Source organism: Poecilia latipinna, unplaced genomic scaffold (assembly GCF_001443285.1).
Source record: "Poecilia latipinna isolate Pla-1442-1.1 unplaced genomic scaffold, P_latipinna-1.0 Scaffold902, whole genome shotgun sequence".
NCBI classification, from domain to species: Eukaryota; Metazoa; Chordata; class Actinopteri; order Cyprinodontiformes; family Poeciliidae; genus Poecilia; species Poecilia latipinna.
This window is the reverse complement of record NW_015113518.1, coordinates 246788-270726: the sequence shown is the minus strand read 5'-3', so window position 1 is coordinate 270726 and position 23939 is coordinate 246788. Positions and strand designations below refer to the sequence as shown.

Genomic DNA, 23939 nt, shown 5'->3' with positions numbered 1-23939 from the left:
CAAACATATACAGTACAGACCAAAAGTTTGGACATGCCTTTTCATTCAATGAGTTTCCTTTATTTTCATGACTATTGACATTGTAGATTCACACTGAAGGCATCAAAACTATGAATTAACACATATGGAAATATGTACTAAGCAAAAAAGTGTAAAACAACAGTTTCTTGAGTTTTGTTGTTTTATTTACAATGTTTATGTCACATTTCACATGACATTTTACTCTAGTCATGTTTAATTGTTTCATATTAATTAATCGACGGTTGCTTACTTGCTTTTGACTTGTTCACATTTCTGTAACTGCACACCTTGCGTTGCATTTAATTGTATAATAACAAATACCGTCTTGATTGATTGATTGATACACTGATTGATCAAAATGCTGTGGAAGAACAGGTGTGCGCTCATGCATGTAAAAACAGCTCAAATTTATCATGATAAACAATGAATATATTAAATACTAGAATAAAAAAACATCCAAAACAAAAAGCTGGGTTTGAAAAGCTCTTAGAGTTTGGAGTGTTTATCCACCGTCTATCAGATATAAATTACATCATCAATTTGGTGTTAAACAATCCTGCTGGGAATTGTTCCTGATCTGCTAAAAACTAAATTAAATCATTTTTATTCTATGTAACTGAGTTGCTGTGTGTTGCTTTGTGACTTCAGGTTAAGAGCGGAAGCATCCCGGGACTCCAAAGACGAAGTTGGCGATGACGTGAGTAAACTCAACCTCTGCTCCTACACACCCCGTTCAGTATCTCTACTGCTATTGGCAGCCCCAAAGTAAAGAAAGCAGAACTTCAAGTGCTTGTGTATTAATGACTTATTTAGTTGCGTAGGGTTTGTACAATAAAAGACGGGAATCGGCTGGTGTAACTTCCTTTAGTTAAAAATCGGTTTGTAAAAGTGCACTCTCCTTCTTCGTGTCCAGTTTTCGTCGCCCATGCAGGACGGGGACATGTCGATGACCCAGCGGCGCCGCTTCACTCGGGTGGAGATGGCCCGTGTGCTGATGGAGCGGAACCAGTACAAAGAGAGGCTGATGGAGCTGCAGGAGGCGGTGCGATGGACAGAGATGATCAGGTACTCAACGAAGAAAAATTGAGAGCATCTCAAATTTTCTTCTCTTGTCTAAAAGAAAAACAAATCTGATTTGTTTCTTCCATATTTTGTTACTTTATGAAATCTCCTAATGGCATTTTTCAATTGAACTATTTATTTAAATCATGAACTTACTCTCCTCTCTCCTCCCAGGGCTTCCAGGGAGAGTCCTCCCATCCAGGAGAAGAAGAAGTCCACCATCTGGCAGTTGTAAGCTTCAGCTTTTATTCTGAAATATTGACTGAAATAAAAACGAAAAACTGCTAAAGAAGATAATTTTCTGAATCTCTGTCCCAAAGCTTTGCACGCCTCTTCAGCACCTCGTCCAGCCCCCCGCCCGTCAAGCGCCCGTACTCCAGCGTCAACATCCACTACAAGTCGCCCTCGCCGGCGTTCAACCAGCGGCGGAGCCACACCATGTGCCAGATCTCCACCTCCAACCGCACGCTGGAGTTCTTCCCTGAAGAGTGAGCAAAAGCAGCCAAAAAACAAACTTAGTCGCAGTCTTACTCTGCAGCACGCCTGGACGCTCGCTCGCTTCTAGCAGCCTGCAGGTCAGAGCGCTTCTGCCGTAGTTGGCTCCTTTTGACAAGAAGCAGCTAATGGCTGCAGCAGAAGAAGTATGCTCAACAAAGTTGTTGGCATAAAGTAAAAAAAAAAAAAAAGACAGATTTTCAGGACCAACAAGACCACTAGCTAATGTTCCTTAACAGGAAATAGCAGCTTTGCTTCTGCTTCCTCTCGCCATCTTTTCTTCTTCTTCTCTGATTCTCGCTGCTGGCTGGCCAGGCTGCTAACGCTTCGCCTTCTCTCCCCTCTCTTTCTTCCCCCGCCCCCGATTGCTTCCAGACTGGCCAGTAACGGTGTTGCGTCTCTCCTCAGTGACTCGGCGCTGATGGCGCGCCGAGAGCAGCGGCGTGAGCAGTACAGGCAGGTTCGAGAGCACATGCGCCGTGACGACGGCATCATGCAGGCCTGTGGCTGGAGCGTGCCATCTCGCCTCAAGCAGGTGAAACGCACACACAGGGGCCTCCCCACGTTCGTGGCTACGAGACCTCCCAAGGTTTAAAAGTCCAATCATTTCCTTGTGTCTAATTCCCAAAGAATTTCTTGTAATAATTTCGAATCCTGCATGATCGGTAGTTCTTCGTGTCTTCTGAAGTTTGGCTGTTTTTCCACTTATCTTCAGTCCTGTTTGGTTACATGACAGCATGTTGAACAGGATGTAATCCAAAAAATGAGGAAAGGCCACAAGCCTTTCCTCAAAATGGGAAAAACAAGACAACAATCAGTCAGATTTATTTACAAGTTTCTGCACATGGGCAATGAGAAGAATGAACCAAATCACAGAGAAAAATCTTGAAACTATTTTTTTTTTTTCGTCTCAGTCCTCAGATTTGGTTTTTATAGAAAACCTGTAGGGTGAGCAGGAGAGGACCTCAGCCTTTGTGCTAAGAGGAAAAGGTATTTTTTAAATTGTTCTCAGAGAAGACCCAACGCTCTCCTCGGGCCAAATTAAGTTCCTCAACAAGAGAAGAAAAAAACATTCCTCTGACAATGGCTCAAAACTAGACTGAAGGAAAGTGAAAGAGCAGCTAATGACCTCAAGAAAGCATGATGACCACAATAAAAGATTACAGTAAAATCTTAATCACAACCTAAAGGAAAACAGAACATAACATAAGACTTTTGCGCATTACTGTAAAGCATCAAGTGGCAAACATGAGGGACTGAAACTGGGACCTAAACTTCCTTTGTAAATTTTATGAAGTGGAGGAATTATTTTTAAATACACGAGGATCTTAAATAAACCTAATTTTTAAGGACTACTCTTCTTAAACGGACAGTAACTTTATCATCAGCTTAGCTTTTTAAAAAATCTTCCTGGAAATTGTCCTGTCCTTTGAAATAAGAAGCTAGAACTTATAATAGAAGTCGAACTCTTCTACTTTTTTTTTTTGTCTTTGGTTTGCAGTGAAGTCATATATTCACACACACTGTGCAGCAAAACCAAATGAGCTGTTTCAGCTCACCATCTGGATTTAAACCAGATGAAACGTTTCCTCTTTCAGGTCAGAAAAAGTACTGCAGTGAGACGGGCTGAAGAAGTCGTCAAAAACAACATAAAACACTCAGAATATGACACATAAATACATTCAGGAACAAATCTTACATTGAAATGTAAATCTTACATGTAAATGTTACATTTGGGGCAGTATGCTGTGGGAATGTTAAACTTCAGGAAGATCTGGTGCACTTCACAAGACATTTCATTACGAAGAAAGAACATCACGTGGGAATATTAGCGCAAAATCTCACGGTATCTGTCAAGAAGCTTTGTGTGGATTAAGTTTTTTTCAGATGAAAAATGACCCAAATGCCTTCACATCTGAATCAAAGTGGCTTAAATACAACAAAGTCAACATTTAGGAGTTGCCATCACAGACCTCTGACCTAATTCTGACTGAGTTACATCAGTTCTGTCAGGAGGAATGGGCCAAAATCCCAGCAAACTGTTGTGAGAAACCTAAAATGTTGAAACTGAGTCCTGCAGTTTAAAGGGTAAATCTGCCAAATCCTAAGCAAATATATAAATTTTGGAGAATTCAGAATTAATCACCGAAAAAAAAAAGAAGAAAAAAGTCATCCTAACTTAACTGAAAGATTTAGTATGATTTAATGTCAGACAGGGGGAAAAAAATAAGTTTTTTTTAAATAAATGTCTGGCTTCAAGTGTATCTTGAAGTGTTGCTGGCAGAGCAAGGTCGATTCCCTTGGCTGGAAAGAGGCCGATGGCGCGGTGTGTTGGTAGGCAGGTGGCTCTAACTCTGGTCTCCCGCAGACTGGCGGTCAGACGGACGGCGCTAAGGACAGCCCGCTGAAGAGACAACAGGCAAGTGAGACCGACAGAGAGCCAGCATGCGCCTTCATGGCTTCCCCCCTCCTGTTTTTAACCTCCCACCTGAAGCTCTGACCCTCCCAGAAGCTGATAGAAAAAGACATTTTTGAAATTAAAAAAGAAAAAAGAAAAATCACAAATGTAGGATTTGTGATCAAGCGGACTTCCAGAAATGCATGAAGTTTTAGCGATAACGTTTTATTTGTAGGCATGATGTGGTTGGATATTTGCTACAAGACTTTCTTACCCCTTGCAGCCTTTTTACCTTTGACCTCTGTCTGTCTCAACCTGCCCTACTTTACACACTTCTTAACAACTCTGCTTTATCTTGGTGTTTTAACTAAAAAAAAAAAGAGCAACTAACACACTTTATAGTGATGACACTGTGGTGTTTTGTTTTATTTCTCCATTTTTAGCTGTTCTGGCTTCTGGAATAAACATTTAATTTCTGCTCAAATCCCTCCCTGGCATAATCTAATTTCAAAAATATTGACACACATTGGATTAACATTGTCACATACATAGCTTAGACTCTAATGCTAATGTTTTGTAGCAATGAACAGATAAATTCACTATTACAGATAGAGGCGGAGACACAAAGATAACACCACCCGGTGATGGATAGCCTGGGTATATCGTGACATCAAACGGTGCTTTTGGGCTTTTTTTATATATATATATATAATTTTTTTGTCAGTACTCAGGGGACATCGAGATGCTACGAGCCAACCAAAACATATAATTTCCCTGCCTGTCTCCTGACGACTCATCACTTTTCCCTGCAGACCAATGAGAAGGAGGATAACCGCATGAAGAATGTGCCTGTTCCGGTGTACTGTCGCCCCCTGGTGGAGAAAGACCCTAACAGGAAGGTGAGAGGATTTCACTGAAATGAGCCAAGTGGGTACATATGCTCAAAGAATGCTTTATTTACGTTTTTCATCCGTTTTTATTCTTACCTTAAAGATGTAAAAGTTGAATAAGAAGTGTCTGATTATGTGGAAGCCTCACTATTTACTGGGAGCTTATTATTTCTAATGTCATAATATCGGTTTAGATGACTACTTGTTTAAAAAAGGGGGTAGAAGTATAAACTTATTCGATCCCGGCCCGTTTCTTTTATTTCTTACTTTTTCTGATTGCATTTGTGCTTGTAGTTGTGGTGTGCAGCAGGAGTCGACCTGACGGGATGGAGAGTCGGCAGCCAGGAGGTGGCGCCACCCAAAGCACCACCAGGCAGCAGCGACCCCCTGCAGACTGAGGAGGACCGAGCGGACAAGAAGAACACGTCACCTGAGAAGAGGAAGGTAGCCCTTCGTGTTTTAATGGCTTCATTTCCTCCGTAATAAACCATTAGTAACCCTTGTTTTTTTATTATCTTATCGCCATTGTTTTTATCTTTCCACATGTGTCTCTCAGTCTAAGGAGCTCCAGGAGACAGACAGCATGAACAGTCGAGTGTGGATCCTCACCAGCACCCACTCTGCCAGCAAAGTGGTCATCATCGACGCCAACCAGCCTGGCTCACTGGTCGACCAGTTCAACGTCTGCAACGCACACGTGCTCTGCATCTCCAGTGTGCCAGGTCAAATAGAAAACACCATTTTATGCCTGATTGTTTTATATTTAAATGTGAAAGTAAGTTGGTATTTTGTTTGTTTGTTTGTTTGTTTGTTTTTTTGCTGCTCATGTGTATTTCTGGTTTCTCCAGCTGCAAGCGAGAGTGATTATCCAGCAGGAGAAATCGTGTTGGATCCAGGTGATGCAGGAGGAGGAGAGGACATGGGAGGCGTGGAGGGCATGTTGGCTGGCATCACGCTGGTTGGCTGTGCCACGAACTGCAGTGTTGCCCGTAGCAACTGTTCCTCGCGTACGGACACACCCATAGTGGACAAAGGACAAGGTGGGCTCATCACCAATACAGGGTCTTGCAAAAGTTTCCAAACTGCTTTAGCTTTTCCTCATCTTGTCACATTTCTGCCTCAGACTTTGTTCTACTTTACTGGGGTTTTATTCAATGGATCAACATAAAGCAGAACGTATTTGCAAAGGAGAAAAATATTCCAGGGTTTTAAAATGTGACAGACATCTAACTCAGTGCCTGGGAAGCCGTCTTCTTGCACTGCAGAAACACAAATTCTTACCAAGTATTTTTGGTACAGCTTCTAGAGTAAAGTGCACTAGAAATAAGACAAAACTAATTTACATCATGATATAGAAACTGGTTGTAAGTCAATGAAGTGGTTATATGTGAAATAATCTGTCAGTGGAACTAGTACTCTTCATCAATAGTAATCTCATCTTACTTGTGAGATAGTTTTATCTTATTTCAAGTGTACTAAAATATTTGTACTAGAAACTAGACTAAAAATACTTACTGGACTTTTAGCTCCATCCATCTTTGCATCAACTCTTATCAGCTTTTCTGACCCTGCTGTGTTTTAATGTGACAAATGGTGTGAATATTTTAGCGTTGCTCTGCACCTGACAGAGGAAATAAAACTGTGTGTCTACATCTTTCTGGTGTTTTCCTGCAGCCCCCGCCGCTCCCCCCATGAACGGGAAGATTCACCCCGCCCAGTCGACCGAGGAAGCCACCGAGGCCACGGAGGTTTCCGAATCCACGGCCAGCCACGCGGAGATGGGGTCCGGACGCCCGGGGCCCTTCACCGAGCACGTCTTCACCGATCCTCAGCCTCGTCCGGCAGACGACAGGTGGGGAGTCAAAAGTTGCACGTTGCACGGACAGATCTGCAGAAAACGTGTCAATAAGCCCCCGGGTTGAGGCTTCGAATGGTGTCTGTCCACTCAGGAGCGCGGGCCAGTCCAAAGAGGAGTCGTCTCAGCCCGCAGAGTCTGAGGAAGGAGGGGAAGAAACCAAAAACTACACCAGCGTGGCCCCCACCATGTGGCTCGGGGCACAGAATGGCTGGTGAGCAGATCTACTTCTTAGGAGGTTTTATTTTTCAACAATTCAAATAAAGCACTTCATTTTTATATATATATTTAAATGAAATAAGAAAAATAAAACTAGAAGCTAAATTGTAAACTCAACACTTCCTGATGTGTTTTGATGAAAGGAAAATATAACAACGGTCAGAAAGTTATAGTGTGTGTATCAAGACAAAAAAAAGAGTCTAAACTGACTTAAATAGATTAGGTTTGAAATTGCAGTTTTTTAAAAGTTATGTAGAAATAGCAAAAACTAGAAAGAAAAGCCATTTTCTTGTTGCTAACCTTCTTGTTTTTCTCCAAGGCTTTATGTCCACTCTGCCGTCGGAAACTGGAAGAAGTGTCTCCACTCCATCAAACTCAAAGACTCGGTTCTCAGTCTGGTGTAAGTCAAACATCCCTCCACGTCCTTTTTTATTGCAGCCACATGCCGTTTAGTTGCAGCTCTCTGCTCTGAATTCAGCATCTCTCTCCAGTCTTTCAGCAGTTTCCGTCTACCGTCTCCTTTCAGACACGTGAAAGGTCGTGTGCTGGTCGCCCTCGCCGACGGGACGCTCGCCATATTCCACCGATCAGAAGGTGTCTGCATCTTGACTGTTGCTTCATGTTGGTGTGACTGCCTCCAGTCTGTCGTGCCGGCTTCGCTTCACTGTGTTTTTGTCCCCAGACGGCCTGTGGGACCTGTCCAACTATCACCTCATGGACCTCGGCCGGCCTCATCACTCCATCCGCTGCATGGCGGTCGTCCACGACAAGGTCTGGTGCGGCTATAAGAACAAGATTCATGTCATTCAGCCCAAAAGCATGCAGATCGAGGTGAGTTGCAGGACATCCCTCTGTTAAACAACTGAATCCAACATTTAGCCTCAGTCTTTTCCTTACGGTAGATCAGCTGCTGCTGCTTTTTTCTAATGATTCCCTTCGTTTCCCGTTCTCTGCTGCTTCGCAGAAGTCGTTCGACGCCCACCCCCGGAGGGAGAGCCAGGTGCGGCAGCTGGCCTGGATCGGAGACGGCGTGTGGGTCTCGATCCGGTTAGACTCCACCCTGCGTCTGTACCATGCGCACACGCACCAGCACCTCCAGGACGTGGACATTGAGCCATACGTCAGCAAAATGTTGGGTGAGTTCAAGCTCGGTTCATGGAGGCTTTACGCAGTTTAGTTATCGTTGCAGGGGTATTTGACGTTGAGCTTTAACACGCCGTCCACGGTTCTGGGTTAAAGGTACCGGCAAGCTGGGCTTCTCGTTTGTGCGGATCACGGCCCTGCTGATTGGTGGAAACCGCCTCTGGGTGGGGACAGGAAACGGCGTGATCATCTCCATCCCGCTGACAGAGAGTAAGTGCGACAGAAAGTGGGAGAATCATGGAAGAAGACCTGTTAAATCTGAGAAAGACTCAAGAAGTAAAGGTTCATCTTCTGTCACCACAATGGCCCCAAAAATACAGCCAATCACGACAGGTTTAGATCAGCTTATATCGAAACCTAAAAATTTGCTCTCTAACTAATCTGACTGAGATTATGGAAAGCTGGAAGATGCATACACCAAAAGATTATTATTTATTAAAAAGTTTTAGAACGGCTTTTTTAAATCTCATTTATGCGCTGCTACATAAAATATTAATTAAACACATTTTAATTACTCTGTTAAGGATTAAACGTGTATCACAGGTATATCTCAACATACTGTAAATAAAAAGCTGTATAGTTCCTTGTAAGAAGGATGTTTTCTGATACTGTTTATATTGTAGAAACTTTTAGGTACCCTTTTTTTTTAATAATAAAAAAATTAAGTTTTTGAAATTGATTTGAAGTTGATGGCTTTACCTTGAAATCACTTCAAATTGTATAGTAATTGCTTAGAAAGTTAGTTTGAATTTAATTGCACTACGAAACAGAAAATATGAAAAAAAAAAATCACTCCTTAAACTGGTTCTTTGGATTTTTTTTTTTTAATCTAAAAACTCCCACTCCTCCGCTCTTCTCCAAGCGTCTTCTCCCTCCTCCGTCTCTCCTCTCTCCCTCAGTGGTTGGACCTCCTTCTCCCAGTCTAGGTCGTAACTTTTTTCTGTTGCTTTCCTCTTTCTCGCCCCTTTCTCCTCTTCTCACTCCCCGCAAAGCGGTGGTTCTTCACCGGGGACAGCTGCTGGGGTTGAGGGGTAAGTGGGAGCGCTCCCTCCCTTCCTCCTGCTGTTGTGATCTAACTGTTCTCACCCAGTCAACCCTTCATGTTTCCCTGCAGACCTGCAGTATTCTACATGCTTTTTGTTGGTGGTATACTTTCAGCAGTCTTGTGTTTTATTACTGTACTGAGAAACACTAAAAGTTCTTCAACGATTTTTATTGTCACATTTTCCTGATTAGATGGTTTGCATGACAGTTGTTTTTTTGTTTTTTTTTTGTCATATATATATATATCTTCTCCGTGTAACACATTTGCTGCATGCAAGGTCTTTGATTTATCATTTTATTTTGGGGTTTAAAGTGTTTATTTTTGCTAGTGTGATTTTTACTGCGAGCCTTCCTGTTTGCCTTTTCACCAAAATGCTCTCTCTCTCTTTCTCCATCAGCCAATAAAGTGTCTCCTACGTCCTCCGGCGGTGTGATCCATGTGTACGGCGATGACAGCTCTGAGAAGAGCACCGGCAGCTTCATCCCCTACTGCTCCATGGCCCAAGCGCAGCTGTGTTTCCATGGACACCGAGATGCTGTCAAGTTCTTCGTATCCGTACCAGGTAAATATACACCATGGCTTTACATTTAGGTTAATGAACTGCTTTTTGACCCGCCTTCAGGTGACATTTTTTGTTCAACACAGTATAAAAGGAAGCTTGATATAAATTTAAACACTGTTAGGAAATTGAGGTCACCTAAATTTGATGACTTTAGCATTATTCTTATTTCATCCTAGCATGAATGCCACTTTAAAGTCCAATAACTCTTCACACATATTGAAAACAAAACGGAGCCCAGAGTGGAGCCTTGAGATACACCACATGAACATGGCGCAGGGACAGAAAAGTGTCACAGATCTGAACATTTTAAAGCATCCCTCCACAACAGAGAGCTCAATTTGAAATTATTAGGTTTTTAGTTTAAAACGGATTGTGTGAGTTTAAAAATCTGGTCTAGATGCTTCGTTTGCCTGTCTTAATGTCATTTGCACAGAATTGATAGCTTTTATATTAATAAAACATGAAAGTATGTTAAACTTCAAAAGTAACATATTGAAAACAAGTCAGGGCCCAAGTCAGAGAAACTCCACAAGAATCTTCAATACTACCATATTTTAAGCCCTCCATAAAAGGAGAACTCAATTTTGATATTTTTAATTCGATTTTTAAAAAATACAGATTATCACTTTTTTCTAGGCTATTGTATATATGCAATTTAAATGTCCAAATTGCTATTTTATATTTAACTACTTGTTCCTGTTTTTTTTTTTTTGCACAGGCAATGTTTTGGCCACCTTAAACGGCAGCGTTCTGGACAGTCCATCCGAAGGTCAGAGCACCGCGGCGCCCACAGAGACGGAGGCGCAGAGCGTTCAGAACGTGCTGGTGCTGAGCGGAGGAGAGGGCTACATCGACTTCCGCATAGGTGGGCGCAAACTTTCACACAATTTGCTGTTTTCTTAGTAAACACATACATGGTGTTAGCTGCTATGCCACTTTTCTGATAACATTTTATTAAAAGCTACATTTTTGGGTAACACTTTATTTGAAGGGGTACGAATAAGACTGACATAAACATGATTTAACACCTGTCATGAATATGAAGGAGTTTTCATGAATGGATATGACTGTTGTCACGAAGTGTCATTTAGTAAATAATGACACTTTTAATGCAAAGTTGACACTTTTAATTGACTTTTAGTGCAAGTTTTAGTACAACTTTGTATTAAAAGTGTCAGTATTTACCAAAAATTACAAAGTTGGCGAATTTTAATGCCCTTTCAATGCAACTTTTAGTGATACTTTGCATTAAAAATGTCATAATTTACCAAATGACACTTAATGACAACAGTCATAAACGTTTATGAAGACTCCTTCATGTTACACTTCAAATAAAGTGTTACCCATTTCTGTGCACTAATGTGACTTGTCATATGTAAGCTAATTAACTGACCAAAGAGGTGTTTTATTTTCATGAATTATAGGAATAATTGTGTCCTGATCCATGGTTTTATTTTTTTCCTGTAGGTGATGGGGAGGATGATGAGACTGAGGAAGGTGACAGCGGCGGTGGGGCTTCGCAGATGAAACCTGCTTTGAGCAAAGCTGAGCGAAGCCACATCATCGTCTGGCAGGTGTCCTACGTGCCGGAGTGACGCCTAAATCTGCTTTAGCAGTACACCCGAACATCTTACTGAAGAAATCTCCCTCTCTCCTCCCCCCACCCCCAGAAGCTTCAAGCCACTAAAACTTTGTAATTATTCCCCGGTCATGTAAAAGTTCCCCTCTGAAAAAGAATAAACCCTTCAAGCTGCGCATCTTTCCTTGTAACTATTAAACACCCCGCCCTGACCCCATCACCTTTTAACTTTAATGCCTTGTAAGTACCTCCTTTGACCTAGTTATCTGCTTGCCATCCTGTGTCTGTCCCACACAGGGCCTTGTAACCATCATCATAAGCCTTGTAACTACCTCCCTCCTCTGTAACCATCGAATACTCAATCTGTAAGCACACCTTATCTCCAATATTCAGTCTCGGTTGCATCGGGCCCAGACCTCCTGATAATTTTTGCCATTAAGTTCGCTATCTATGGAAACTTAAATCTAAAAACAAAAACAAGAAAGGAGAGCAACAGATACAGCAATGTGATGGTAGATGAAGTTGCAGTTTCAAAAAACAACAAAAAAAAGAGTACATTTTACAGATCTTATGCAATGATATAAGTTAAAGTAAAATACATTTGGTCCCAGTGAAAGTAAATGTTGAATAAATTGAGAAATTACATTTCTTTTCCCCCTTAAAATGCTTTACAGCCTGGTTAGGTCCTGATTGAAAACACGCAGCGCCTTGAAAAACTATTCTTACTCCTTCAAGCTCTTTACATCTTGTCATGTTACAACCATAAATGTATTTTATTGGAATTTTACATGATGAAGCAACAAATTCATTTAAAGGTTTCAGAGTAAAAAGGGGAACTAATGCAAATCCACAGCAAACATTTAGGATTTTATAATTAGTAACTCATCATTTAGCCTCTCATCCTTCTTGTGTCTAACTTTAGGTGATTCTTCCCTGTCTGTGCTAAACAAATGCGTCCACCTCGCAGCATGACGCTGCCACCACCACGTTTCACTGTGGGTACGGTGCTTTCAGGGCGACATGCAACATCAGTTTATAACAAAACAGCTGTAATTTTGTAAAGTAATGTAAAAACACAGTGAATTCTCTTTACTAATCAAGTGGTGTTTTCCAGGATTTATATCACGGATTATCAGAGTAAAAGGTGCTAAATACAAATCCATGCCACTCATTTCATCTCCGTCAAGATTTACGGATGTAACATGACAAAATGTGGAACGGTTAGAAATTTTCAAGGCATAGACGTGTTCAGTGAGAACAATCCTGCAAATATGTGGTGCAGCCGCAGCAGTCTGAGACAGGTGAAAGGTCAGACCGTTTCCACATCCAATCAGACTGGTAGTTTAATATTTTGGTTCCTAAAAGATTTCCCTCTTTGATTGGCTGTGGATCAGATGCTTTGGTGTGAAGCAGGTAAGCAGTGGCATGCTGTTATTTTATGTACAGGGATAACTGTAAATGTCCAGACGCACTGAAGCCCATCCTCTTTGTTCAGTATGGAAACTCGTGCATTGATCTCTATCTGTGGATTAAATATTAAAACATATTTGTGTGCCGAAAGCAATCACCTTGAGTGTGTGCTGGGTTTCTTTTTGTTTGCATCAAAGGAGGATGCAACAAGTACAGAGCAAAAAACGTCTCAGAAAGATTCAACTTGTTTTTTGTTTTATTCAAGTTTAATAAATGAACTTGCTCCATTTTTATTGCAGTGTTATGGAGGCTGCAAACTGAGCCTGGTATAAAAATACAAAAGCAGTAACAATAGAGTTCAATGCTGTTCAAAAGCTGGAAACTTTATATTCAAGTACTTCCACATGATCATCTTTACACCCACAGAGAACATGGAAAACTCGATACAACTGAAAAAAAGGCTATTTTTTTATGTTTTAATATCAATTTTCTTTTTTTAAATCGTGTAGTGAGTCAGTTTCAAATCCATTGTCTTCATAATTCCAGTTTCTTATCGCAACAAGTTATTCTTATAGCTTAAAAACTAAAAACATTACTGGCCCTAACTATTTCAATCTATTTAATGCACCTTCGATTTGTTAAAGGGGCAGTGTTATGTATTTTCCAGGCACCTAGTGCTATTTTCTTTTAGCAAATCAAGTAACTATGTTACCTTCAGTTGTAAATTTGACTTTGTAATTTAATGCTTTGAAATTGGGCCTGTGTCTCTTTAAGATACTCCGCATTTCAAGAAGTCACAACCGTGCTCCATGCTTAACGTCTTTACCAGCACTGCACAGAGCAGTAGCTGGTATAATGAGCTCAGCAGATGTGCAGTTCCACCAGGTGTTTGCTAATTGCTGCTGGCTAGTCTGAAGGAGCTAAGCAAGACGCTCTGTAATGTTCTGAAGGTTGGAAACTGCAGCTCCGAGGAAGAGCTTTGTCATCAGCGCTGGCCCATCACAGCGCTGATGCCATGGGAGAGTACAGGATTTCTCAAGCATGTATGAAAGGATCAAAGAAACACTCCAGGTATGTTTTCATAACATCATAACACGATGCAAAGCTCAAAAAAGTCAATTTCACATATTACTGCCCCTTTAAGTTTACCCCATCAAAAATCTAAACCAAGGAAAAGATGCAGGAAAGCAGAGATGACCTTTCTTTGCTACAAACTACCGAAGCTAAAAAGATGAAGTTAACTGAGGTTTGATGTTTTAAAGCTGCAGAAGGTCTGTAAACGTCAGTAGATCCAGTTGTTGGGGCTGCTCTCCCAGCGGTGGAGCTCGCCCTGATGGAACCAGAGACAGATTTCCTTCTGGGCGCTCTCCACCGAGTCGCTACCGTGGATCACATTCCTGAAAACAAAGAGTGAAAGTTGCTCCTCTGATTATCATCCCGACGCAAAACGAACAGGTACTTTCTGAAAACACGACAATGTAAAAAAAGTAATACAATGGCCCATTTTTATTAACCAACAATATATCCTCACAATGACTTCAAAGGATTTCTGAGATTGTTAATTCAAGGCTTACTATCCTGCAGTTTATTCTTATCCAGTATAACTAGAACACTGTTTGCATGTTTCCACACATAAAACACTGAGATCAGACCCGTAACTTGCAGAGTAAGGTGATGAAATGACTTACCTGCCCACTTCCACACAGAAATCTCCCCGAATGGTTCCCGGCAGTGAGTCTGCGGGATTGGTCTCACCCAGCATCTTGCGAGCGGTCTTCACAACATCTAAACCCTGCCACACCTACGCAAAAAATCAGGACGCTTTGAAACACAACACATCAAAACGTTGCTGAGAAACCCGTTGAGGAAACCCACCATTGCAACAACTGGTCCAGAACTCATGTAGCTTATTAGGGTGCTGTAGAAAGGCTTGTTCCTCAGCTCCCAGTAGTGTTCCCTTAGTAGCTCCTCAGACGCCTGGTGTGCAACCAAGATAGACACATTCATTTACCAGATTGCGTCTCTGATCCACTGCGCTAAAACCTCTGCAGCATTTCAACCACAAGTGAATACCTTTATAAGCTTAAGAGCAACAAGTTTGAAGCCTCTCTTCTCAAAACGACGCACTATTTCTCCCACCAGTTTCCGCTGCACACCGTCCGGCTTCACGGCGATGAAGGTGCGTTCGTTCACTCCCGTCCAGCCTGAAACGGCACACAGGGAACTGTTTAACTTGAGCACAGCATGCGCTTGAGGCCAACGACAACTGAGACCAAAGGTATCAAACTCAAACCAGCATTCCAAACTCAATACTGAATTTCCAGCAAGCATATTAAAAGTTTGTCATTAGAATAGAATACTTTATTGTTTCTCAAGTTGGAAATATAGTTGCAGGGTTTCCCCCAGAAAACTTGCTACGCCCGGTGCTCCGGGCTCTAGGACAGTCATCCAATCACCTGCCATGTTTTTAAGTTAAATTTTTTTTTAAATTGACAGAAAATGTGGAAATATCACACTTGATAACTATGCATTATTGGAAGACTGGAAGATAAGTTAATACCTAAACTCCAACTACAAGGTCCCAAAAAAGGCAATCATTAAAAAAAACCTGAAATAAATTAACATTGCAAAGCCTGGTGAGGACACAGGTAAAGTCTGGTGGCCCGCCAGGCTTATAATACACTGTGGGAAATCCTGAATTGGATTATCAAGTAAATCTGTATCATTAAACAGTCATTGTCTGTGTTACTTAATTTTAATTATGTTCTTTGTTTACCAATTTTCTACATAAAAACCCTCTTCGCTGAATATGGTGTTAATGACCTATTATACAAAGGTGAAACTATAAAATATGACAATATAAAGTCATTCTAGAATTTCTGAAGGCATCTGGTTGCATAAATAAACAATGCATCTAACAAAAAAATCCTTCTAAAATAATCAGGTTTGGGGTCGGCACTGACAGATCCAGCCTTGGTGTTCTCATCCATTGATTAGCATCGCCCCCTAGTGGACACCTATAAAAATGCTGACATTCACAATTTGAAATTCAACTTACATCTCAATAAGCTTTATGCAAGCTTTTTGTATTCCAGTATTTTCATGCGCAACAGCAGCTCCGTAGTATATTCTGCACGGCAGCTGGATTTAAAACAAAGTACCTGCAGCAGGTGCTCAAAGATCTGCACATCGACATCATTTCAAGCCACACCCCCGCACTCCCCGCTGTCCAAACCAGAAGTTAGGAACCTCACCGGTTTCATCAATCCGCGCCTGTTTGGGAACCAGGTCTTCCAGTTCCTGCAGATCTCGCTGCGACCTTTTTGTTGGCCTCATTGTGGGGACTCTGTCTGCAGCAGCCTATCAGATCCCACAGTCTGCGCACGAGCACAAATCTTCCCAATAAGCAGCGCGCGAACCCCTGAGCTAATAATAGGATGATGAATCAACTTTTCTGACAATGAGGAGCTGAACGCTGCATGCTGTTAGACCCGCGGCTGAGACAACACGTTAGTTAGTTAGTAATAATTAATTAGTTCGGGTTGTTTTAGTCACATTTAGCAGTCTGAACTAATGCAACGCTCCAGTTAAAGTTAGAGAGCTTCTTAACTCTACTGTACCGGGTATAAGTGCTGCCTTCGGCTAACCGAGGACTTTGACCCACCAGCGACTCTGACCCACCAGCATCTCCTGGAAACTGAAAATATAACTTGGTAAAACTCAAAGCGAGGCTCGGAAAACTACAACCCAGCGACTAAAATACATATAACACCAACCTGACTGGAAGACGTGGGCAAAAATAGATAGAAACAGGCAGATCATTGTCGGTGCAGGACGGAGCACACTGTAGTCTGGGAGAATGAAGGAGGGAGGAGAGCTACGTCACGTTGCTAAGGAATGCTCCAAAGCGCGAGCCTGTATGGCAAACCAATAAATATTTAATAGGTACACTAGGCTCTACAAAGCAAAAATCCGTCATTTTGAGTTTTCTTCTACAAATTATAACCATTTCTAGTTTTTTTTTATTTTATTTTTTTTTAGATCCCTGGCTTGCCAAACTACAATAATAGAGGCTCCTTAATTTTTTTTATTCATGAACTTGCAACAGCATCGCGCCTTTTAATCAAAACATGCAACAGTCGTAATCATTCATAAATATTAAGCATCTTCAATATAAAACTAACTACTTGAACTTTAAAGTTCCCTCTGCTACCTCCACAATTAGCTGAATGTAGAAGCTTCTGAGTTAAAAGCTGTTAAAAGATGTGAAGGTGTTTGTACAGAACATATTTTGCATTAGATTAGAAAAGGTGAAGTGTAACTCCATCATTATAGTTTTTTTTTAAAACAGTGTTTGTGTGTGTTTTTATAGTTCATAGTTTGTACATAAATTCCCATGGAATAGAACTTCAGATTCCACTGCAGTTCTATTTTTTTGCATTTTTACAGAGCCCAGGGTGCATTGGCGCCATCTATCCACAGTACTTAACAGAAAATGTCTTTTGTTGGAATTGTCACTCAAATGTTTCTCAAAACATGAGTCAAAAGGACATGTAAAAAAATATTTTTAATATTTATCAGCACAATTTTGAATTCATCCTGTACATTTTGTCTATTTTTATTAGTCAAGTAAGATGGCTGTAGTTTTCTGTTTATACTTAAGATTTAAAACAAAGGATTTTGTACATTTGCCTTATTAAAAGCAGAAATGAATGGTGTAGTGATTAGGTTTAGATAATGTTCTGGTCTGTACTGTAGAACTGCTTTTATCTGAACTGCACACAGCTGAACATTTTTTTGTAAAAGTCATTTTTGTGCAATGTGTTGCAACTGACAGTGACGGTCTTCATACGGTTTGTCCAGGATTCAAACCTGGAACCTTCTTGCTGCAGGGCAGCAGTACAAAACAACAGCAAATGAATTTAATGAAGAAAACAAACATCACTGAAGGAGCCGGTTTGATCCCGCTTTTAATATTTAGCACACACAAACATACACGGTTCTCTATGAGATTATAAAGAAACCTTATTTGAGTCCAGCACTCGGCAGCGGCTCAGACGAGTCCTTGAAAAGACCGTTCTGGTTCACACCGCTGTCCCCTCTTTCCTCCGATTCTCTTCTTCCTGTTTGCGGAAATATTCTACGTTGAACACCACATTCCTCTGTAAGGGCAAGGCCGGCTCCTCTGTCACCACCCTGCCTCCAGCTCTCCCACGCTGTGCCAGGATCATGGCACGGAGCAGGGGAGGGTAGGGAACGTAGCGCACCGGAGGCTCTGGGAGGGGCTGGAAGTCCTTGAACTGCTGCTCCATGCCTTTGGGAATCAGGCGCCAGTCGTGGTACATCACCTTCTCCACCTCTTTCACCTCTTTTTCCTGTTTGCCTAACAAGTACATTTTATTTACAGAGTAGTTATGATTTTTAATATGTACTCGGTGCATCTTTATCACAACAAAAAGACATTTGAATAATTACTAATAATTTTAATTATTTGGATTAATTTTGTCACTTTACAGCCACAAATTATGTTTTTTTTTTTCCCCTCATGGTGCAACAACACTATATCCTAGGTTTTTAATGTTTTACAAAGACATCTTAACATATATTTTCTAAAAGAAAACATGTGGATCCTATTATGATACTCCTAAATACAATTCGGTGCAATGAATTCTCTGCAAACATCACCTTGTGTCTCACTGGTGTGTGGTTTACTTTTAGTGTAAAGAATGTGAAGGTCTCAGATGTTTGTAAAAGAACAATAGGAAACAAAATCTCAGTACAAAAAAGGAAACAAAATTTTGATACAAAAAGATTTTGCATTAAACGCAGTTTGTGGTTCTAATGTAACAAGAGATATGAAAACCTTTGCAAGACTCAGTAACTGATGCAGTCATTTTTAAAGCCAAATGTAAACGTGATGAATTTTTTTCAGTGTTAGATACTACAAAGCCACCTTTTTATGTGCAACTGTAAATATTCATACAGCATCCAGGATCCTTATAAACAAGAAAAAGATCAACAGGGATTAAGATTACCTTTATATGTGAGGATTCCCCATGCTTTGCCATGATCCATGTTCTATAAAAGTAAAGAAAACACAATGATTTCTAAGTTTGTGTTTTTTCACAAAACAAACATGTTAATGTTTCATTTGTTGACATATTGATCTGCAAACTCAACTAATAAAAAGCATGAGGTTTCTGTTAAATTCCCAAAACAGATTAGAAGACTCAGCATTCACGTTTGTGATGGTAGGAGAGGAAAGGCCTGATCAACCAAAATTAATCATGTATAAACAAATAAAAGCAAGACAGCTTCACTGGGGGAGTGGGTACAGTGCTGTCCTCCACTGCCAGCTCACCTCAGCTGTGTAGTCCACCTTGACCTTGGTAATCTCCCAGTAGCTGGGCTCTGGGTGTTCCTCCAACCAAGACTTACGGGTGAACATGCGGCCGACTCCGAACAGCCTCATCCCCGCCAGCAGGGAGAAGAGGCGGCTCTCCCTGCGGACGTCCTGCCAGGCCAACACGGGCAGCATCTTCCCAGTGAGAGGCCGCCTCATATTCTCGTAGTCCAGGGCGTACTTCTGCGACTCCTTCGGCCGAAACTTCAGCTCCCGGTACGCCCGGATCTTCCGAGCCATTTCTGCGATGAGACGGAGCCGCTTCTTTTTCACCATGATTGCAAGTGGACAAACACCCGGTCACAGTATACCCTGAGGACGAAAATGGTTGTTACATCGACATGGTTGGGGCGGAAATTGTGTAAGCGTAGCAGATATCGGTGCTACAAACACATTAAAATTACTGATAAGAGTCAGTAAACGGTAACCACCTGGTATGAAACCCCAGATTATCTACTAATGATAAAATATATTAGTTTCAATGCCTGAAAATGACCAAAGAAATTAACTCCTAGTTGACCTCAGTGAGCAAAGCACGCATTTTCCGCACACATGGTCCGTTCATAAATAGTCCCTGAAAGAACTGTGATTGCAATTTGGTTCCGCAGCAGAGAAATTCTGGTTCCAGATACTACTAATACCTATACAAATACTAAGTCTTATTTCTTTGAATGTGCAAATTTGATTTCATAGATTATGAAATCATAGATTATGAAATCTATGAAATCAAAGTATTCAAAGTATTCAAAGTACTTTATACTTTGAATAAAGTAGACAACGAATAACATGGGTACTCTAAATTACTCAAAAAGAAAGCTTTTTATTTGAGAAGTATTAATGTCTTACGGATGTATTTCAATGAGTGTTTTTTTATACTCCTTCTTTCAGCCAAAAGATTAACGTTAACTGAACTTTATTGCCTTAAATAATAATTAGAAAAATATATTTAATGCATTTCCAGGACAGATCATGGAAAAAAGAAACAGAACATTTGCTGAATCTCTTCAATCAAAATAACAGTGTTGGCTAAAACCCCTTTCAATTTAAGAAATTTTCTCATTATTAGAACAACCTGGTATAATGTCACACGCCGACATCCATTTCTGCATGAAGGCATCCATTTTCAGTTAATTTGGCAAATTTTAAACGCCACAAATAAAATAGAAAAGGGGTTGATAATTTTTTTACCCTATAAACACTAAAATTTTAGTTTTTCGATGGAACTGCAGGCGAATGACGAAGAGGTGATCTGGTGCCCGTCAGACAAAAGACGAGTCCCTCAGGACTGAAAACATATTTGTTTACTCCTGCTTTTGACCAAACAGTCTGGTCAATAAAAAAGTTTGAAACATGTTTGTCTTTTTTGCCTTTAATAAGTATTTTAGCTTTTTTTTTCTTTTCTTTTCTTTTATGCCATGCTTTTTGCTTAGGCTTGATATTTTATTTCTTCTTTCTTTCGGCGTTTTAAACTTTGGACTGCCTTGTTTATGAATGGTGCTAAATAAGGCCGCCTTGCCTTAAGGTCGGAAACTTTTTTTTTTTTCCTTCGGTTAATTCCTGAAGCAGCCACACACTGCCACATTTGAATGCTGATATTTTTACAATTTATTTGAAACTCTCAGATTATGGCATTAGATGTTGCTTTGTGACCGCCTAGATGAGTCAGTATTTCAAAATGTTGACAGCCTGACCACTCCGATAAGGTTTGGTTTGCTATTCTACACATTTAGAAAATGGATTTTAATTTGTTCATTCGAGGCTAAAAGCCTAAAAACTATTTTTGCAAACAATTTCAGACTGAGGTCAATTTTTTTCCTAGTGTTTTTTGAATTCATTTTCTTTTTTTGATCTTTATGTTGCCTTCTTGTTGTCAGACAGATTATGTTTAATTAATATGTTACCAAGCAGCCAAATTAGTCAGCAAATATTTTTTTAGCAGTACTTATGCTCCATAAAATGCAAAAATGGGAACAATTTAATTAATAAGCAGTGCCTCTTTGTTTGACTTTTGCTATTAATTACATTTATTTTGAATTCAGATGTTCTATCAGACAAAGCTACAAGTGACTACACATGTCGTTAGCTGGTATGCAGGTTCAAACCTCCCTGTGAATTAGCTCCTCCTGTATTTTGTTTACACGGTCACACTGGCAGAAAGTAGGTCATGGAAAAACGAAACGAAGCAAGTCACCTCTTCGCTTCTTGTGTGTTAACTGTCTAGTAATACCCGGAATCAAAGGAACACCACCCCCGTGGATTAGTCGGGTTTATGTGTCACTAGAGGGCAATTTAACAGGTAACGACTCTACTTTTTAATCCATCCTGGGTGGATGTGTGCTAACAGCAGCTTGCCGCGCAATGCTAGCTCTTTTTATGCATCAGTAGCAAGGTTCTTCGTTCTGGTTGTGCAATAAGTCGCGACAAACAACAATTTGGTGATTTATTCACACATAAATGGTAGCGAACAAGTAATTTGAAGTCACGACTTTATTTTTTTTTATTATACTTTTAAGACGAAGCTCAATCCGAGCAGTTGGCTTGCATTAGCTGCTCTGTTAGCTCGAGGCTAAGAAGCTGATGAATCTGGCAAAGAAAACAGTAAATGTTATAGTGGGTGTTCTTTTTTTTATTTGTGTTAAATGATATATATGGTTTTGCTGTGTGAATGCGATGAGGCTTATTTCTGTTGCTTTACACAGATTCGATATTTTGGTAATATCCAGGCTATTTTGTATGCCAAAACACCCGATTTTAATGTAAGAATGAGAAACAATAAATAAATAAATGTGATATTTGGCTGTAAGTGCAACGAATAAAGGAAAATGTCTTCACATAAACAAAACGAAATAAATTTAATTGAGAAAAAGAATAAAAACATAAACATTTCTCTTTAATTACTCTGGGTTTGTCGTTTTGTGGCCGCATTGTCTAAGAATATGATGTGTGTTTATATTAGTTTTATTGTGAAGAAGTTTAATAAAATGGAAATTTTATGTTTCTAGAAATTAGTTGTGTTTTTTTTAATTAAGTGCGTTTTTTTGATCTCGGGTCCTTTTATTTACATCTTATAGTTGCCTGCTTGATTGTCAAGGTCCAAAAGTATTTCTAAAAAAATCTTAGAATAAATAAACTATTACCTTAATTAGTTTAAATACATATATTATTTAATTAATATACAAAATGTAAAGTTAGTTAGTAAAAACAAACAATGTAATTAGTATGAAACTGACCCACTTTGCAGATTAACCGAACAAATATTAGGACCTACTTGACAAGTAGTAGCAGGAACTAAATCATATCCCACTGCACTACAACACAGGAACATACTAATTAAACTCTAAAATAATTATATATTGCTCTCAAATATAATAGCTGCACATTTTCACTGTAAGAATTTTCATTTAAATAGTAGTTAATGTATAATTATCACATTTAAAGGCTTTTGATTTTTATTCCCATTAAATCCATTTATTTAAAATTTTGTGTTCATTATCATGTTTGTAAACATATTTTATTACATGCTTATTTATTACAGTGTTGCAAGTTTGACACTTAACTGTGGAAGATGCTTTAAAATAAGGTTATGTAGTTAGAAAAAAATAGGATAGTAAAGGGTTTGCTGCAAGGATGTGCAACTTATCAACTTTGTGTTTCAGTTTCTATTTCTGAAATGTAAGCTATTGCTTGATTAGTAGTAATTTCAAAAAATAAATATTATTTTGTCACATTCTGCACCTTCTGTGCCAAAATATAGAAACCCAGGCAGAGGAAAATACTGTGAAATCAATAATTTTATGGAATTTGCTTAGATGTTAATCTAAGAAATCTGGGTTTGTGATCCAAGGAATCTTGTTGTTCCCTCAGAGATTTTTTTTTCACCCTCTACCTTTACATGTACAGTGAATGAAAAGCAAGGACGGAGACTGTACTGGTCACTGGTCACTGACTGTGACCCTCTGAGCCTAGGCTAGTCCTTAAAAACTATGCCGTAAAATAATCAGTTAATATGTGTCTTTAGTTTAAGCTGCACTCAATGCCGATACAGCCCTCAAATAGAGTCGGACATGTTGGTGTAAAAACTTGGAGGAAGAAGTTATGACGCATGTTGGTTTGTTTTCCTTCAGCCGTTGGACTAATGCTGCTCCTTAAACATCTGGAGTAAACCCGGATCGAGCGGCGAAGCTCTTCTACTTGTTCGACTCTGCTACCATGTCAAGACGTAGCAGGAACAGCCGGGCTTGGCGTTACGTTTGGGGTGGGATACGAAGGGACGCCGACGCCCGGGCCCTCGTGTTGGCCTCTGAAGCTGAACAGTGGCGCTACGACCGGCTGGAGGTAAACCATTCAAAACCGGAAATCGTTTTGGTTCATGTGATGCAGAAAAGGGAAATGTCTGGTCTTTAAAAACTGCAGATTTGTGTTTTGATTCCCCTGATGTGTTGAACACTAAGGGTTGTTCTTTAAAATCTCTCTGTAAAGTACAGTGATTCTGACTCGGAGGCGGACTACTCAGCCGTGATGGTTCCTCCGGTCCCCAGTGCTGTCCCTGTTACAGGAGAGTCTTACTGTGCCTGCGACTCCCAGGCAGAAACCAGTTACAACCCTCGCCTACGAGGATTTCACCAAGTCAAAGACTGCCACTGTGGAGAGGATGACCAAGGTACCAAAGCAGCTGCACAGTTTTAACAACAACCTCTAACGCAGGGGTCCCCAAACTTTTTCCTGCAAGGGCCACATGACTGTTCCCTTTTCTGGTCGGGGGCCGGTCTTAGTTTTTCGAGTAAGAAACCTTAGAAAAGTTTTTTTTTTTACGGGGGGGGGGGGGGGGGGGGGGATTACTGCCGACGACATATTCCC

The 23939-nt window shown here is 40.3% G+C and overlaps 4 protein-coding genes across 15 annotated transcripts in view; 2 read left to right on the top strand and 2 right to left on the bottom strand.

Annotated features, from left to right (window-relative positions):
* Window positions 1-11285, top strand: part of mapk8ip3 (mitogen-activated protein kinase 8 interacting protein 3) — a 31582-nt gene extending 20297 nt beyond the window's left edge. For 5 of the 10 annotated variants that reach the window (XM_015048750.1, XM_015048756.1, XM_015048749.1 and 2 more), the window contains 21 exons: window positions 670-718; window positions 935-1086; window positions 1258-1314; window positions 1404-1571; window positions 1954-2113; window positions 3947-3997; window positions 4789-4875; window positions 5161-5310; window positions 5423-5588; window positions 5715-5906; window positions 6541-6718; window positions 6816-6935; window positions 7260-7340; window positions 7467-7534; window positions 7623-7771; window positions 7905-8076; window positions 8180-8293; window positions 9076-9114; window positions 9526-9690; window positions 10409-10555; window positions 11158-11285. In XM_015048750.1, coding sequence (XP_014904236.1) covers window positions 670-718; window positions 935-1086; window positions 1258-1314; window positions 1404-1571; window positions 1954-2113; window positions 3947-3997; window positions 4789-4875; window positions 5161-5310; window positions 5423-5588; window positions 5715-5906; window positions 6541-6718; window positions 6816-6935; window positions 7260-7340; window positions 7467-7534; window positions 7623-7771; window positions 7905-8076; window positions 8180-8293; window positions 9076-9114; window positions 9526-9690; window positions 10409-10555; window positions 11158-11285 — 2593 coding nt within the window. The remainder of the gene's footprint in view (window positions 1-669; window positions 719-934; window positions 1087-1257; window positions 1315-1403; window positions 1572-1953; window positions 2114-3946; window positions 3998-4788; window positions 4876-5160; window positions 5311-5422; window positions 5589-5714; window positions 5907-6540; window positions 6719-6815; window positions 6936-7259; window positions 7341-7466; window positions 7535-7622; window positions 7772-7904; window positions 8077-8179; window positions 8294-9075; window positions 9115-9525; window positions 9691-10408; window positions 10556-11157) is intronic. The other 5 variants (XM_015048751.1, XM_015048759.1, XM_015048758.1 and 2 more) reach the window with 3 other exon arrangements.
* Window positions 11286-12919: 1634 nt separating this feature from the next.
* nme3 (NME/NM23 nucleoside diphosphate kinase 3) lies at window positions 12920-16550 on the bottom strand. 2 transcript variants are annotated; one of them, XM_015048765.1, is made up of 5 exons: window positions 16456-16550; window positions 14753-14883; window positions 14555-14656; window positions 14368-14480; window positions 12920-14076 (listed from the first exon to the last, which is right to left on the bottom strand). In XM_015048765.1, the coding sequence occupies exons 1-5, from the start codon at window positions 16499-16501 to the stop codon at window positions 13962-13964; spliced, it is 507 nt and encodes a 168-aa protein (XP_014904251.1). In that variant the 5' UTR covers window positions 16502-16550; the 3' UTR covers window positions 12920-13961. The 2 variants fall into 2 exon arrangements, with proteins under 2 accessions (XP_014904251.1, XP_014904250.1); XM_015048764.1 differs by lacking the exon at window positions 16456-16550 and adding an exon at window positions 15934-16030.
* Window positions 16551-17627: 1077 nt separating this feature from the next.
* Window positions 17628-19655, bottom strand: mrps34 (mitochondrial ribosomal protein S34). 2 transcript variants are annotated; one of them, XM_015048762.1, is made up of 4 exons: window positions 19514-19655; window positions 19041-19394; window positions 18715-18757; window positions 17628-18062 (listed from the first exon to the last, which is right to left on the bottom strand). In XM_015048762.1, the coding sequence occupies exons 2-4, from the start codon at window positions 19356-19358 to the stop codon at window positions 17764-17766; spliced, it is 660 nt and encodes a 219-aa protein (XP_014904248.1). In that variant the 5' UTR covers window positions 19359-19394; window positions 19514-19655; the 3' UTR covers window positions 17628-17763. The 2 variants fall into 2 exon arrangements, with proteins under 2 accessions (XP_014904248.1, XP_014904249.1); XM_015048763.1 differs by having other exon boundaries at window positions 19579-19618.
* A 1514-nt stretch (window positions 19656-21169) lies between these two features.
* spsb3a (splA/ryanodine receptor domain and SOCS box containing 3a) overlaps window positions 21170-23939 on the top strand; it is a 9234-nt gene continuing 6464 nt past the window's right edge. The window contains exons 1-3 of the mRNA XM_015048760.1: window positions 21170-21378; window positions 23207-23417; window positions 23562-23742. Coding sequence (XP_014904246.1) covers window positions 23292-23417; window positions 23562-23742 — 307 coding nt within the window. The 5' untranslated portion in view covers window positions 21170-21378; window positions 23207-23291. The remainder of the gene's footprint in view (window positions 21379-23206; window positions 23418-23561; window positions 23743-23939) is intronic.

Bases quoted from the DNA above. Each gene is read 5' to 3' on its own strand.
- nme3 (XM_015048764.1), bottom strand. From the start codon at position 16,015: ATGAGGCCAACAAAAAGGTCGCAGCGAGATCTGCAGGAACTGGAAGAC. The intron at 14,884-15,933 runs GTGAGGTTCCTA...GTGCCGTTTCAG, and splicing joins GGCGCGGATTGATGAAACCG to GCTGGACGGGAGTGAACGAA. The intron at 14,657-14,752 runs GTATTCACTTGT...GTTGCACACCAG, and splicing joins TTGCTCTTAAGCTTATAAAG to GCGTCTGAGGAGCTACTAAG.
- mrps34 (XM_015048762.1), bottom strand. From the start codon at position 19,358: ATGGTGAAAAAGAAGCGGCTCCGTCTCATCGCAGAAATGGCTCGGAAG. The intron at 18,758-19,040 runs GTGAGCTGGCAG...TTACTTTTATAG, and splicing joins AGGTGGACTACACAGCTGAG to AACATGGATCATGGCAAAGC. The intron at 18,063-18,714 runs GTAATCTTAATC...TGTACTTGTTAG, and splicing joins GGGAATCCTCACATATAAAG to GCAAACAGGAAAAAGAGGTG.